General features: G+C 39.8%; 1 protein-coding gene across 1 annotated transcript in view; it reads right to left on the bottom strand.

The window, feature by feature from the left end:
* The window catches only part of RAB11FIP2 (RAB11 family interacting protein 2), a 32692-nt gene that overhangs the window by 11622 nt on the left and 3506 nt on the right, over positions 1–17564 (bottom strand). The window contains exons 2-3 of the mRNA XM_083505744.1: positions 11835–12277; positions 8966–9434 (exon numbers count right to left, since the gene is read on the bottom strand). Of these exons, the coding sequence (XP_083361870.1) occupies positions 8966–9434; positions 11835–12277 (912 nt within the window). The remainder of the gene's footprint in view (positions 1–8965; positions 9435–11834; positions 12278–17564) is intronic.

Raw genomic sequence — 17564 nt, 5'->3', positions numbered from 1 at the left:
GTGTCATCAATCCAACAGAATGACACAAGAAAAAAATGGTTATTTTCAAGCTTACTCTTGTGTCAGTGAAGAAGTAATCCTTCCTAGCCTTCTTCAAAGCACCATCCAACAGGGGTGTTCTGAAACTCATTCAACAACAACAACACCCATGTTCTTGGCTGAAATGCCAATGATGAAAGAAGAAGAAGAAGGGGGAAAATGTTTTAGCAAGCTCTTCAGGACACCAGTGAGGCAAGGCCTACCCTGAAGTGCCGGAGTCTGTTGTTGGAGGAGACAATTAACAAGCTGACCTTCATTCATACTGTGTAGGAGGGGCAATCATGAAGGATGAAAAATTTATCCTCTCCACTTACCAGAAAAAGGGATTTATGAATCAATATTATTATTATTATTATTATTATTATTATTATTATTATTATTATTATGAAACTGTACTGACTCCACAAAGGGTTGCATTTTTAAATTCAATGCATCATCAACTCTAAATTGCAAGAAATAGTTTCTTAAGAGCTAGCAAACAAGGAACAGTAGATAATTTTTCCTAGTTCTCTCAGAATGACTATGGGAAAATTCACAGGGACAACTCTAAATATAAAAGCCTTAAGATATGTTTTGGCACCTCAGATACACTCCTTGGTATAATTACCACTATCTCTGTATTGCTATTAATTGTGCAACTGCAATAATTATAAGATGACTTAAATGCCTTTTTGAATCTCAAAAATAAAAATGCCCTCGTGGAACATAATTTTCTAAAACAGTTTATACAAGAAACAAAAAGTTGTCTTTATGAAAGGCAAGATTATAATTGTACATTTTTTAAAAAATAAGAGTTGCTAGGATCAAAAGATTATAAATTTAACTGTCACAGATTAAAAGCCCCTACAGTTTGGTATGTGTTAGTAGATCCATTTCAACATTTGCTGTTCAAAGATCTAAATGACATTCATTTGACTTTGTACTTAAAGATCTGAAAATCAAGATTATTTATTGCCAATTCTTAAAACCAATACATTTTAACCCTTTTGTAAGGAGGCTATTGGAACAGCCTCAGTATGACCAAGGTAGAATAGAGAGGGACTATTACTTCCCTTGATTGGGACACTCTACTTCTTTTCAAGCAGTCTAGAATAGCATTAGTGGGGGTTTCGGGGGGGGGGTTGTTTGTTTTGCAGCACACTGAGTACTCATGTTATGCTTGTGGTTTACTAAGACCCCCTATATTCTTTTCACATGTACTACTGGTAACACAGGTGTTCCTCATCTTATATTTTGCAGCTGGTTCTTCTTGCCTAAGTGTAGAACCTTTCATTTGTCCCAACTGAAATTCATTTTGTTAGTTTGGACCCAGTTCCCTAAACTGTTATGGTAATCCTGAATTCCAATTCTGTCTTCTACAGCATTAGCTAGTTTGGTGTCATCCCAGTTTGGTGTCACCTGCAAATTTGATGAGCATCCCCTCAATACCTTCATGCAAGTAAATAATAAAGACACTGAACAACAGTGGGCCCAGGAGAGAACCCTGCAGCACTCCACTTGTCACTTTTTTCAGGGATGACAAGAAACCATTAGGGAGTACTCTTTGGGTTCGGTCAACCTGCTACAAATCCACCTAACTGTTACCTTGTCCAACCCACATTTTACCAGCTTCTTGGAAAGAATATAATGGGGGACTTTGTCAGAAGCCTTACTGAAATCAAGATATACTACATCCACAGCATTCCCCTGATCCACCAGGTTTGTAACTCTATCAAAAAAGAAAATGATTCGTCTGGCATGATTTGTTTTTGAGAAGCCCATGCTGGGTCTTAGTAATCATAGGATCTTTTTCTAAGTGCTCACAGACTGATTGTTGAATTATCTGTTCTAGGACCTTTCCTGATACTGACGTGAAGCTGACTGGTTGGTAGTTACCTGGGTCCTCTTTTTCCCCCTTTTGAAAGATGGAAACAACATTTCCCCACCTCCAGTCTCCAAGAATTCTTATCAGGCCCTGGAGATGTGAATTCATTTAAAGCAGCTAGGTGTTCCCTTAACACCTCTTTCCCTATCTTTGGGCTAAATCTCCCTCCTTGCATCATTTATTCTGTTGGGCACTGCTTTCCTTCAGAGTGAAGACAGAGGCAAAATAGGCGTTCAGCAGTTCTGCCTTCTCCCTGTCACCCAATAGCATTTTCCCATCATCTCCATGCAAGGGACCTACTGCTTGCTTGTTCTTGCTTCAAACATAGTCAAAGAAACCTTTTAAATTATCTTAACCTCTCTTGCAAGCCTGAGGTCATTCAGAGATTTGGCCCTCCTTACCTTCTCCCTGCAGCTGTTGGCATCTCTTTATGATTTCTCCTTTCTTCTATTTCTTATATATGCACTGCTTACATCTCATATCATCTGTAAGCTCCTTATGCAGCCACACCAGTTTCTTTAGGTGCCTCCCACTTTTCTTTCTTGCTGGAACTGTCTACCATTGTGCCTTCAATATTTCAGCCTTTTGAAAGTCCAGAGTGCATGTCCAACTTCACTCAGCTTTCCCTTGCCTGTGGTGTTTACCTCTCCTACAATTTTTACCCATATACTGTAAGTAACCCAGGGATTCAGAGGGATTCAGAATGACACCTTTCTCTCTCTCTCTCTCTCTCTCTCTCTCTCTCCATTCCATCTGAAACACGGGAGACATATCCATTTCATCTGGCTTCTGGGTTCCAGTTCATTATGACTTCTGTTTGGCTATTTCGTAATTGAACTGCAAATTGGATAATTCTGTAATATTACAGTTGTTGTTTTTTTGTATTTTAAAACCAAGGGACACTTTGTAATTAACTTCACTCAAATATAACACACACACACACACACACCATTTTTGTGCTTTTCCAGTACTTCTCTAGTATCTACCAATATTCAGGATTATTAAACACACTCTCTCACACACACAGAGGGAGTAAAAAAATAGTTCATGAAAAGTGAAAAGAACCACACTTTGCAAATATGGAAAAACAGTAAGTCTCAAGACAGAAAACAATGGAACTATTAAGACTGTTTGAAACTTTACAAATACCTGTATTGTCAACAAGAGGCATTCCAAGTTAATGCCCAACACCCTAAAGCCATCAAGCCTGAACATTAAAGCTCATCAGCGTGCAGAAGAATGAAAATTCACAGATGAGGCAAATAATGTTGCAGCTGAGACTGACAGACAAGAAAGCAGAAAGCTAAACATAACAGATGGAGATTACTTAAAATATTTAATTTTTTCCTTAAGCTGTGATTTTTTTTAAAAAAAGAATGTTTGAAGTAGCAAAAGAACATTTCAAAACATAAGCTGTAAATATAGATTACAAGATACAAGTCAAACCTGCTTTGCTTCTATTTGCCATGATACAGCAAACTAAAAAAAATGTCAATCTGCTCAAAATCACTTTAAAATTTTGCTATTTTCATTCTTGTCTTCAGAATGTTAGTTTTGCCTGTAATTAGTTCCTTTTTCAGGAGTTAGAAGATCTTTTAATCAATTAGTGTCTTTCCTAGGGCAATTTATTAGGAAACAAAAGTTGAAAAACACAATAATCACTTTCTAATAAACACATTAACATTTTTTTTAAAAAAACTTTATTGCATTATTAAGTATATGTACTTCATTAGTTCATGTTGGCAGATTTACAAAACGCTACTCTGGTAATCTAGGAATCATTTATATTACTGCAAAAAGAGGTTTAAAAAAGGAAGAGCAATTTATGATTACCATTTTTTAAAAAAAATCACCAATAAATAAAAGCACAATTTTACTTCAAAAGGAAGAAGGGGCACCCTTCTGACTAAACTAACATGCAGCATATATATATGTTACTTTGTGACACAATTATCTCAGTTTTCTGTTCCGCTGTTCCCAAAATGCAACAAACTCCAGATGTGATCTGGGGTTAATCAATCTCACTTTAACGGGTACATCCCTAGCAGTACCATCTTAAATCATTTATTTCATTGGGATTCATGCCACAGTAACTCTTTGACAGGACTATTGTGGGGCTGCCTTTGACAACTTCTTGGAAACAAAATACAGGTGCTAGATTACTGATTGGGACTGTTCCCAAGCACACTTCAACATGCTGGTTGTTACCCTTTGAAACGCTAAACAGCTTGCAGCTTGGCTACTTGACTCTCCCTCTAAATGACTGGAAAATGTCCCAAGCGTTAAACCATCAATTTTGGTCTTGGTCAGCATCTGGATGGATGATCACCTGAGAACCATGTGAATGCCACTTCATGTTCCACGATGGAAGAAAAGCAGGGTATAAATGAAAGTAAATCAAAAAATGTTATTTCACCCCTACACACATAAGCCTGCCTAAACCCTCTCACATTCTTCTCTTGAGTGTCTCTGCTAGTTGAGGGACTTCTCAGTTGGATGTGGAATGCCCTCTTCAGAGAAGCTTGCCTGGAATTAACTTTAATGTCTTTTCAACACTAGCCCAAGACTTTAATTACCTGGGCATTCTGTTATGTTTTTATAGGAGGTTTTAGAACTGTTTTATAATGTCACTAAGTTTTTGTGAATTTTAATTTTATTAAATTTATAAAAACTCTGTTTTATGAAGTACAGTGGTGCCCCACAAGACGAATGCTTCGCAAAACGAAAAACTCGCTAGACGAAAGGGTTTTTGTGTTGCTTTGCTAGACGAATTTCCCTATGGGCTTGCTTTGCAAGACGAAAACGTCTTGTGCTTTTTTCTTAAAGCCGCTTGAAGAGGCGCAGTTGCGACGGACCGTGCTTCGCAAGACGAAAAACATCGCAAGACGAAAAGACTCGCGGAACGAATTCTTTTCGTCTTGCGAGGCACCACTGTACAGCTGGCTCATCTTCTGTGAAAGAATATAAGCAGAAGGAAGGAGAGGGTGATGCACTAAGCAACAACCTTTACTAATGTCTGGGAAATAACTACCAGAACTTACTTTTCTAGAAATGCATGAAAAGGTGGCAAGAGATATCAAAGAGACAAAGATTACAACTTCCACAAGAGGCTGAACTTAGTGGAACAGAAGCCAAATACATGATAATGCTACATGTGAATAAAGCTACAGATCAGATAAAGCTGGAATACAGCTACTCCAGCAATAGCTTCTAAGCAACAAGTTTAATACAGAATATTTGAAATATGTTACAGGAAGGTCATACTGACATCTGACTGTTCTGGAGTCAGGTATTTAGAAAGCTTCCTTCCCCAATTTCAAAAGATTCACAGTAAAAGAAGAACTTTTCAGTAGAGAAGTGCTCATATATTTATTTTATTTTTATTTATTTGGGGACACAGCCTAGACACAAGAGGGACATAGCTTAGATGGTTATATAAGCATGTTAGCCCTATTGCTGGGATGCAATCCAGTGGTCTCTGGAAGGGCATTCCAGGGCCAGATGATAAATCAGATTTGCCACGTGATGTTGAAGACAGAGATTTAATGTTGGAAAGGCCAATCCAATGTCAGAGACTCCTTCACCAACACCTCAACCCAACCAACCTTCTACCTACTCGTATAAAAATAACAATAAATATAATAATGATATAACTGTTCTCATTGGCCCAGTTATTATCAATTTATGCTGCCAAAGGCAGAGTGAAACAAAAATGAGTGACAATGACAAAACTGCCTAGTGTGCATGTTATTTACAGCCCCATACTTATGTTAGTGGGTACAGTCTTGGAGCCTAAGAACTTAATAGGAGTATATAAAACTGCACTACTAAACTCACAACCATCATGAGTGCTAGTTGCAAGAAAGACCCAAAAAGGGAAATATTTAAAAGATGTTCCCTCTAGAGCTTAACAGGGAAAGCATGCAAAAATATATAGGGATGCAAAGGGATGCAAGGCCCGGTTCCAAGAATAAATAAACAATTTAGTTGCAAAGTAATATGGTTTAGTGCTCGGATTTTCACTTAAGGATTTACTTTTCATTTAAGGAAATATGACGTGTCAATTGGAAACTTGATTAAAACTGATGATTCCAAATGACATTTTTCTGATTTAAATTAATGATTTCATTTTAAGTTGATCTACCCTGTCTAGACATAAATCCCATTTATTTCAGTGAAACTGTGAGTTCCACCTAGAACCCTCTTTCAGTTAGGGATGATCACTTTCAAGGTGGGTTGGGGCACAAACGTCTTTCAGTGCTGCCGCCATTTCAGCTGATACCCACTTCTAGGGGTGCAAACTTGAACAAACTATTGGGGGGGGGGGGAGGTCAGTCCTGCCCCGCATAATCGATCACAAGATTCAGTGCACACACACCCATCAACTTTGGGGGGCCCTGGTCCCCTCAAATATTTTACTGGGAGGAGCCAAAGGGACCTTGGCCCCTATAAACTGGCTCCTATGCCCACTGCTAAAGAGCCTTGAATGTTGCCTGGGGCAGGAAAAGGATCCGTTTCCTAAATCTTACAGGAAAGGGCTGCCCCTCTGGGATACAACCTTTTATGTATCCCAAAACCAGCACAGAATAAAGGTATTACCTATCGTGGAGGACAAAGGGCAACAAATCTCTTCAGCCTAATCCCACCACCGACATTCAAGTGACGTCTACTCCAACTTTGGCACCTTTCGTTCTTGCTGCTATCTAAGAGTGAATTGTGCCTCATTCGAAGATAAATTACCTCATTAAAATGCTATTTTCTTAATATGCCATTTTCATTTTTCTCTTTTCTCCCTAGTAATCATTGTAAAGGGCACTACATTCATTGCCAATTTTTAAATGAAATTTCGATCTTAAAAGGGTCCTCACGGGTGGGTGTTGCTATTACCCTGACTGTTATATTGCAGAAATGTAATCTAAGGAGTTTATATATAATAAAAAAATACTAATTAGACACCTCACTGAGACACCTATCTATTCACATTCTCAAATCTGGCATTTGATCATGCTAGTAACAACCTGTCCCCTTTAACTACTGGACTATTTGTTACCCTGTGTCCAGTGCCTAAGAGCTTGTTAATTACCCAAACTCTCTTTCTGTAGGTCTTGTTAATTACCCGTCTCCTGTCTCAAAGGACCTTGTTAATAACTTCCACAATCCCTCTAAAGAGGGCCTAACAACACATTAAAATTAAAGATGCTTTTCTTTTAGCACCTGTCAAGTGCTGTAAATTGAGAAATTTTCACATCAGTGTATTAGCCTACTGTAGCGTAGCTTTAAAAAACAAACATTTTTTTACGGAAATGTTGCACATAGTGCTAGCTATTTTATGGGGAAGTTTGTGTATTAAGTTGACATTTGTCCTCTGGTATGCTCACTGTACAAGACTGCCATGACAGAGAGCTGCAGATTAACCCTTTGAAAGCCAGTGCAATGAATGATTGCAATTAGACTAATGAAAGCAATCAAACAGCTTGCAAATGCAAACTTTCAAAGATGTGGATTGGGCTTAAAAACAACATAACCCTATTACCACCAAATGCCAACAGGTAGGAGCTACCAGAGCCTAACACAGACTTGTTATTAACATACAACCTTGTCACCATTGGTGACTAGAAATTGCCTGCTGTCCAAGGTAACTAGGCAATAATTCAGATTCTCTGATGTAGCACCCATTTTTAAAATTCTCAACCTGTGGGTCCCCAGATGTTGTTGAACTACAACTCCCATCACTCCTAGCTAGCAAGGCCAGAGCTCAGGGATGATGGGGGTTGTAGTCCAACAACATCTGGGGACCCACAGGTTGAGAACTGCTGCTAGCAGCATGGGGGGGGGGGTGTCAGTCCAACATTTTGTCAGTTGCAAATCCACGCAAGAAGATTCTTCCTAAAGCTTTTGCAAAGGCCTTTGCTCTTTGAATTCTTTTTGTGCCCCATCAAGACCTAGTAAATTATGACAGAGATTCAGTCAGCTGAATTGTTCATGTTCTCAAAATATAATCCATTTTTTAAAAATTTAGGCTCCAGGCAAATGATTCTTTTTCACCCAGGGCCTTTGGATCTTAATTTTTGGCTTATCTTTCAGTAGAGTGAGCTTAGATCTGTTTTTAATGTGCATTTTATGTTACCTTTAATTTCATTTGGGGGGGGAGCAACTAAATATAATAATTAATAATTATAAAGTGTGGAATACATCTACTTTTTACTACTTCACTACTTTTAGTAGCATAAGAAAGACAGTATGCCCATTCAGATCTATTTCCAAAACCATGATTTAATGCTAGCCAGCTCACAAGCTTTGTGTGCATTACTACCTTCTCTGTTTTCACACACTGTGAAATCAGAGTACACATGTGTGAAAGTGAGAGTGACCAAAACATGGGTCAGCATAACATTTCTAGTCTGTTCCTCTAAAAAGGTCCACCCTACAAAGAAGGGAGCATTTCAAGGACAATAAGAGGTTTTTCTTGTTTAGATTTAATTGACTTAAATCCTGCATTTTTAGCCCTAAGCCTTTTTAAGTAGCTAAAAATGTTAAATAATTATAAAAAACACCACAGTATAAAAAGCTACAATACAACCTTTTTTAAACTAAACAAAAACAAGCCAGTTATTCAATAAAACAGAACTCAAACAATGCAGCCAAAATGCTTTCCTGAATAAAGTTTGTGTAAATCTTTTTTTAAAAAAATAACAACTGGGCAATGAATCAGGCAGGCTAGCTTTTTAGCTATTCTAAGGCGGATTTGGGGGCATATTCCTCCAGTGCTCAGAGAATTCAATCTAATCAGTTAAGGTTAGAATTGGCCTTTGCATGCTGAGCTATGCAAGGCTGTTATTGGGGGAAGGAAAGGATAGAGCTTCCCACACAACAGCTGAGTGAGCTCCTTTATAGCATAGCAGTAGCCATCTGGGGTTAAATATTACTTTTGAAATATACTTCTAATAAGAAAAAAAATGATAACCTTGATGATTTTTTTTAAAAAAAGGTTTGCCCAAACTCTGTTTTCATTTTTATAAAACTGACTCCAAGACATCATATCTCAAATACAGTAAAGCTTACCTAGAAGATGGCAGCACTTTTGTTGGCTTGAAGCTTGTTGTAAAGGGATTAGTTGAATCAAAATCAAAACTGTCCTGATGATTTTCGCCGAGTGCACTAGGTGATTTCAAATCAGCAGAAGCATCTGATCCTCCATTGCTAAGTCTGTCAGACCGCTTGCTATCTTTTTTCCCAGTCACTCTTTCAAAGAGACTAACCTTCTCCTTTTTCTCTTTCTTAATGTCTTTTTTTATTTCAGCAGGTTTTGAAAACAGACCTACGTTTTGGTCCCATGACATGGGGCTTTCTTCGAATGGATTCTTCTGCCTTGGCAGGGTGGCAAACTTCTGAGGCAACGAAGCACTCACATTTTTAAAAGGGTCATTTTGTGCTCCAAAAGCTGAGTCGCTGTCATCAACTGTGCTGTCTGGCTGACTCACTTTAGTTGTATCTGCACTTAACGTCCGTCTGTGCGGAGATTTTACATTTCCTGCAAATCATTTTGTCATTAGTATACAAGAGACATCACATCATATTTGGCAATACCCACACAAAAGCTTGCACAACTGCATTTAGAACAGGAAGGGGAACCTGTGGCCCTTTGGGTATTGCTGGACTACAACTCCCATCATCTCTGACCAGGCTGGCTGAGATTTCCCATCCTCATTTCTGAATGTACTCAATTGATCAACCAGTCAAACGGTTGTTGATTTTTTTAAAAAGGGAGGGGCATGATCCACCCAAACACAGGGATGTCCAAGTCCCATTGATTTAGTAAGAGATTTGGGTACATACTTGGTACTCCCAATGAAATAATGTTTCTATATTAAAGATTTATTGTAACATTCTATATGCACTACAAAAGGTTCTGGAAGGCTGTCATGGTTTAAAAGAAAAGTGGATATGATTGACTTAAGTTTTTTATAAAATGGCAAAACAATGTGTTATTATTAATTTCCTACACTTCCTTCAAGGAACATAGGGAAATGTAGAGAAAATAGAAAACACAGGCTGGACCAAGATCTCTCTGAGGTATTGACGGTCGAGTGGGAATTTGAATCCAGGACTCCTCGATCCTGGCTTGACACTCTTAACTTAGGGGTGGGGAACCTCTGGCCCAGCACTTCTCCCCATTTATTACTATTATTATTTATTGGACTTATATACCACCCTTCATTAGGGCTGAGGCTGGCACTGTGGGTTAAACCACAGAGCCTAGGACTTGCCAATCACAAGGTCGGCGGTTCGAATCCCCGCAACGGTGTGAGCTCCCACTGTTCGGTCCCAGCTCCTGCCAACCTAGCAGTTCGAAAGCACATCAAAAGTGCAAGTAGATAAATAGGTGTCTACTACTCTGGCGGGAAGGTAAACGGCATTTCCGTGCACTGCTCTGGTTCGCCAGACGCAGCTTAGTCATGCTGGCCACATGACCCGGAAGCTGTACGCCGGCTCTCTCGGCGAATAAAGCGAGATGAGCGCCGCACCCCTGGGGTCGGCCACGACTGGACCTAATGGTCAGGGGTCCCTTTACCTTTATCTTTTACCACCCTTCATTATAAGATCTCAGGATGGTTCACAAGAGTAAGAACAAGGTAAGAGCACAAATAAACAGGTAAAACAAAGCAACCAAACCACTCACCTCCCCCACCCCTGACATCATGTCAGGTGTGAAGAAGGTGGTGATGTGGCTAAAAAGGAACAATCAGGAGCTTAAAGTAAGCTCCCAATTTTTCCACTGAGGGAGCAAGATATCCCAGCACGATTAGCTGATGGGCGTGTGAAGTGTACCATGCTCCAATAGCACCAAGCAATTTGCACTGAAACTCCTGCTAAAAAAGAATGGGGAAGCTCCATTTCAGCAGTGGTTTCAACACAAAATGTTTGGTGCTACTAAAACAGCAAAGCCTCTTGTGATGTGATTTCCTAAAAACACAAACAACCCATTGGATTATGAGTGCTTGGGAAGCTCTGCACAACAAACTTTGGGAGTGGATGGGGCAACTAATCACATGGCATCATAAAGACAGCTACACTGCCTGCCTAAAGATGGACTCTGGGGATGGGGGGGTCAGATAAGGATCTGGTCCACCAGGCTAAAAAAAAGATTCCTTACCCCTGTGTTCCAACCACTAAGCTACACTTGATATATTTACAATTAGCTTCAGTATCTACTTTATGTTTACTATGCTATGAAATTGGAGGACAATATTATAACAAGCTCCTAAGACTCAATGAACCACCAGATAAATGTGCAAAATGGGCCAAATGGTCAACACAATATTATAATCTAGTGTTGCACTGGTCCAACAAGCTAACTTATATCACATCAACAGAACGTAACTTTAATTGGGAACAGACAACGTGAAAAATTAACAATTCTGATGTACAGAGCTCTAAAGTTTCTTGATTTCCCCACGCTTTTCAATCACTAATCTTGTTGTATCTCTGCTGGTTCCTTTTAATGTTTTGATACTCCCAGTAATTATTGTTTTATTGTATTTGTATTTTGTGTTTTATTGTATTGTTCTTTCATGGTATTTTATTTACCAGCCTGAACATTTTTAACTGAACGGCACACTGCAGCTTGAGTTGGACCTGGAATTATTTATCTCTCAAGCTTTCCTAAAAACATCACCCACCTGTCAGCTGTTTCCAGAAACCTTTGCACCTAATATTTGGTGATAACCTGCTTGAACAGGATTTCTGCTGGTACATTACTGATGTGCCCCATTTGCCTTTACCTTACAGTGTAGTCAATATACACTGCTCTGTGAGCTTTTGCAACCACACATTTCTATAAAGTAAGAGCGAAAAGATAACAGGCTGGAAGCAACGAGCAAGAGTCTGTCGAAGTTTCTTACATCAAACAGCATCAACAATTTTCACTTACCACTTTCATCTGCAGAACCAACAGACTCAAGCTGACGTCTGAAGAGGTATGCATTGGCAACTGTGCCCGATTTAATTTTTTCCGAAGTCACCTGGGGCCCAGTTAAATCGGACATTGAATGAGCTGAAGATAGTCGCTGAGGTCCCAACAGGAAAGGCTTTTTTGGTTTAGATTTTAACTGTATTTCACCAAGGGAAGTTACAGTGTTAGTTTCTGGTATGTGACTGCTTGGAATGATTGCAGAGGATGTATCCAAAAATGTTCCATCAGTCTTCCGACCCTTCATTTTGTCCTTTAGTTTAGCAAATGGAGATTTAGTTTTGTCCTTCATGGAAAGGTCAAACATGCTTGCTGTCATATTGTTCCTCACAAACTGAATATTGACCTTTATTTCTCCTCTGTCTTTAGTTCTCTTTCCTTGTTTGGACTCCAGGCTAAACCACCTTCAAGATAAGATAACAACACACTGTAAATTGTGTAACATTGTATGAATTTTTTTTTTAAAAAAACTGCTGGTTTTTTTAATCTCCCTTTAATCCTGTTAGATAAATCATGTAATTGTTAAGAACAAATAATCCAAGAAATAAAAATTGCCTGCAACCAGAGATTTGGGCTGGTGTTTTAAATATATGTATTTCATAATAAGAAAAGCTGCCTTAAATCAGGGCAGATCACCTGTCTACCTAGCCCAGTAAGGTCAATGCTGCCTGGCAGCAATTTCGGGGGGGGGGGGGTCATCGCATTACCCTATATAGATATGGGTATATGCTCTATAAGAGCATTTGCATTACCTACTACTTGATCTTTTTTTAACTGGAAATGCCAGGGACTGAAACCAGGACCTTCTGCATGAAAAGCATGAGATCTACCATTCAGCCTCCTGCAAAATTCAGTTAAAATGATGCCCATGTAGACAAATACAGAAGACAAAAATTCACTTGTCCACAGCCATGTATTTGGAAAGCTACAAAAAAGAATTAAGACAACTTCTTTTTTAAAACAAACCAAATAAACCACCCTATGATACAATTTGATGAAATGTTACTTTATGAACAATTTTTTTTCCAAATAAACACTGCAGTTGTAAAAGGCCCATAAGAAAATAACTAAATTTGTAATGTGAAATCAAAAGTGATTAAGACTAATGTATCTTCCATTATGCTTCCTTTAATGCAACACATAAATGAAAGTATCAATGTTCAATTTAGGAAATGATCCTTAAACCAGCCAAAGGCCAGCTGAGGGACTGTAGGAAGTGATGTCAAGTGCTGCTTTGCTAATGGAGATGGAAGTCTTGCAGCGCTGGAGTCCCGCTCCCCACGCACCCATGGAAAGCTCAGCAGGCGCAGATGTTCTGCTGCACCAAATGCCAAAACTGGGCTTGTCAGGAGTGGGCAAGGATCCACCGGATCCTTTGTGAGTAGTTCTTCCCCTGACATCCTCCCAAAGAGAAGCCTTCAAACAGACCAGCCCGAGAGATGGAACAGTATATTCCCACCTGCTGACTACAGTTTGCGGGGTGGGAAGAGAAAAAAAATAACGGGGCAAAAAAGATATGAGAATCATTCTGCACCTCCATCCCTGCTGGAGTCAATTGGCAGGGCTCAGGAAGTAGCGGTGGCTCTGCCACAGAATCTCACCACGAAGATTGCCAAATTTGTTCTGCCTGATGCTTACAGAGATTTAAGAGTTTCCCCAAATACAGAGATTAGAAAATATATCAACATGCCCTCAAAAGTACAGTAGTTCAACACTTTTGTTTACTCCTGCTGTGATACTGATCCAAACCAAATACAAAATGCTTTCCAGTGAGAAATGCCAACCGGGTATAATATGAACCAGGCTGTGCCACTTACTATTCAAATGAGATATCTTATCTCTTAGATTGCTGTAAAAATAATAATAATAATAATAAATTCCATTCTTTCTGGGAACGGACTGAATGAGGCATCACCCTGATCACCTAACAAAAGTGGTACAGCCTTATTCATTCCTTAACTCTCTTGACAAGAAGAATGAGAAGAATGAGTTCGCCCAAGCCCTGCAGCAGGTTACGATTTCTCCCCAGGAAGTAACTAGCAAATAGGCCTTACGCCAGCACATATTGCCATGCTCAACTTCTAATCATGAAAGATATGAATAGCTCGGGTGTTCTTGGTATAACAAAACTAGGACTGTAAATAAAGCCTTGAAGACCACCACCTGCTCCAAATCTCAACTAGCCGTTCCAATAACCCCTTATTCCTTTTCTTTAAAAAGCTAATGATTTTTCACACTCATGAAAGGGAGAGCCATTCTGGAATAAAAATATTTATGTGCTAAGCTATATTAGCTATTGTTTTAGTTTCTTATATCTTGTGCCAGAATGAAGATATTAAAATATACGACAGGGGCCCTCTCGTAACACCACTGCTTCAGGAAACTTCGCTGCCTTTATTTTTAAAGGCATATGTTTGTTTTAAGGTGCAACCACCAGCAACTTAAAAAGTGTTACGTGCAGCAGGCTATTAGTTTGTGGCTTAATACGTGGTTAAAGTCACTATGGGCTGGCATACACACTTCTCTCTGTTAAAAGAAAGAAAGCCCTGCATGTTGCATGCGCTGAAGCTTTCCTAGAAATTCTAGATCAGCTGGTAGCCTTCATTTTTCTTACAAGAAAAAACACACATGGGGGAATTGCTGACAAGGTTCAGCATTGTGCAGAATATTAAATATCTTTTTTTGTAATACTCTAGTGACTCTGAAGTCTGTCTCTTGGAGAACCATATGTACAGCTGTGTTGGAAGGAGGAAGCTATTAAATATATTAAAAACTAGAAATATTACCAATAAAGACACTTCATCAAATATGTGGATCTCATTTACCCACAAACTAAGCAATGTTCAGGTTACATCAACTTTAAAAAGTCACTTTGGATATAAGGCTCTGGGTCTGCTAAATGCATCTGAAAGCAAAAAACCACTATTTAATAAAATTTGTATTTATCATCAGTTTTGAAAGAAATCAAAATTATATTGTTAGGTATCAACTTTTGTTTTAAAACTATGGGGTCACAGCTGTGTGTCCTTAATTTTAATTTAAATAACTGAAATTTTACTCTGTATTTCAATAATTGTGTTTTTTTCCAGGCAACACATACACAATTCAGCCATATACCATTTGAAAAAGCAATAGGCTACCTGCCTCCCAGTTGTGCTGGCAAGTTTCTAAACACCACAGTGATAACATTTCCCTAATTTTTCCACTCCTGAACAAAGAGCATCTTCCATCTCTGCAGTGCATTCCTGACAGTAATGTCACACTATTATGTTATCCTATCTCACAGTTCCAAAATCACAATGTACAGAATATTCAATTTCAGTAGTACATTACTGAAGCTATAGTTCTTGTAAACAACAATATGCAGACTGAAAATGGATATGTATACAGTCATACCTCGGGTTACAAATGCTGCGGGTTGCAAACCGCGCCGAACCCGGAAGTACCGGAATGGGTTACTTCCGGGTTTTGGCACTCGCACATTCACAGAAGTGCAAAATGACATCATGTGCATGCACAGAAGCACCAAATCACGTCGTATGCGTGTGCAGACGTGGTGCTGCGGGTTTGAACGTGCCTCCCACACAGATCACGTTCGCAACCCGAGGTATAACTGTACAGGTAGATTTCTGGGCCAACTCATAGCCCTTTCCATGTTACAAAAGTCAGAACCAGACATTCCAAATAGCAGTTAAAAACAACATGATCTCGCCCCTATTTTCAATGCTACAGCAAGAGTATTCCAGATCTTGAGTTAGTAACGCTAAAGCCCATATGCTGAAGTCCCTAAAATATGCATAGTCATGGGTCAAGATTGCACTGCCATACACACTCCAGAGCCCGGGATTTCACATTTGCATAGGAAGCTTACTCAAGCAGAGCCTCAAACATATAGATTAGAACTGTGCAAACTGTACACCACAATATCAAGCAATATGCATTGAAGTTTGGGTCAACAGACACTGGCTTCTCTATGTACATGTGTACGCATGTGCACATGGCTTCTATGCGTTCTGTGTGTACATCTTACACAAATGTAAAAGCCAATATACAAGAATCAGAAGTTTGTGGCTAATATTTTGTCCCAATACAACCAACAGAAGACATAGCCTTACTGAAAAGAGAACAGACTGCTTTTTGATTCTTTCCCCCCTCTATCTCTTTTTGTCTATTTTGCATGCTATGTGCGCTTCAGAACTAGAAAGTGGATCTTCTTGGATGGGCACTGTATGAGAAGGTGACAAGTAGCCTTGCTGGGTTTTCAATATGTGTGAAATTGCGGGTGGGGGGGGAGGGTGGGGGGAAATACTGTATTTTTCGCTTCATAAGATCTAAGGGGAAATGTCTGTGCGTCTTATGGAGTGAATGTGTGGTCCCTGGGACTGGGGGGGGGGACCCGGGCTTCCCCCACCAGCCCCGAACTGCTCTTTGGGGCTGGCGGTGGGGGAAAGCCAAGCTTCCCCTGCCAGCCCCGACAAGCTCCTGAGCAGCTCTGGGGTAGCCCGCGAAGCCTCCGCAGGGCAGCGGGGAGCCTTCATCCCACTGCCCTGGGGAAGCTTCGCGCGGCTATCCCTGGCTTTTGCAGGAGGTGGGGGAAGGGACAGAGCAAGGCTCTCTCACTTCCCCCACCTCCCGCAAAAGCCCCCAAGAGCCGCATATTTATTTTCTTGAATCCCCCCCCCCAAAAAAAAGTAGGTGCGCCTTACGGTCGGGTGCGTCCTATAGAGCGAAAAATACGGTACATGTATTATTGTAGTACCATGGGGAGTATTCAGTCACCAAGAGCAAAGAATAATTTGAAAACACTTTGTTAAAGGTATTTCTTAATGGCACACTCATTAAGGCAAGAAGTGGGAGAACCGCTTGTGAATGGTTTCAAATGATGGCACAGATACTAGCCAAGAGATACTCCTAATACTGATGCAATTGTGGAACAAACGGAACTCCAAACTGCAATTTGGGGAGTACAGCGGTAGGCAGAGGTGCATCACCTTTCTCCAACAACAAAATATTGTTTATCGCTTGGCAAAAGCAATTTCTCTTTAATAAATTCACTTATTGGTGTAAAAGAATAAAAGGCAGGCAGATGCTTCCGCAACTACAAATAACAATTTCACATTTATTTTGTAATAAACACTTAACTGAAACAGAACTATGACTGCTGCAGTAAGTGTGTACGCTTAGGCATAAATCCTAAATTCACATAGGATAATAAAATTGTAGATAGGAAGGCATCATAAGGGTCACCTAGTCTAACCCAGCAAATGCAAGAATCTCAACTAAAGCCTACATGACGGATGGCCATCCAACCTCTGCTTAAAAGCCTCCAATGAAGTAGAAAGTCCATCACCTCCAGAGGGAGGGTATCCAACGTGAGGACATGGAATCAATTTTGTAGCTCCAGAGACACAGCATGGCCCCTGACGGTCCTGCTCTCTTGTGTCACGTTCCTCCAGGGGTTCATCTCCTGAATCACTTTCCCTCCTGCCACTAGATAGCACTGCCTCAGAGTAAGTTCCATTGAACTCAGTGGAATCTACTTTCAAATGCAAGTGCAAAGGAATGCACTACAGAAGTTGCAAGATTGGAATTTACAGTCTCCGACACTGAAGAAGTTCACATACAACAACAATTTATTATTTAAATCCCACCCATCTGGCTGGGTTTCCCCAGCCACTCTGGGCGGCTCCC

Source organism: Podarcis liolepis (genome assembly GCF_965112155.1).
Source record: "Podarcis liolepis genome assembly, chromosome: 5".
Taxonomy (NCBI): Eukaryota; Metazoa; Chordata; class Lepidosauria; order Squamata; family Lacertidae; genus Podarcis; species Podarcis liolepis.
The sequence above is the reverse complement of the archived record's forward strand: the minus strand, read 5'-3'. Positions and strand labels throughout refer to the sequence as shown.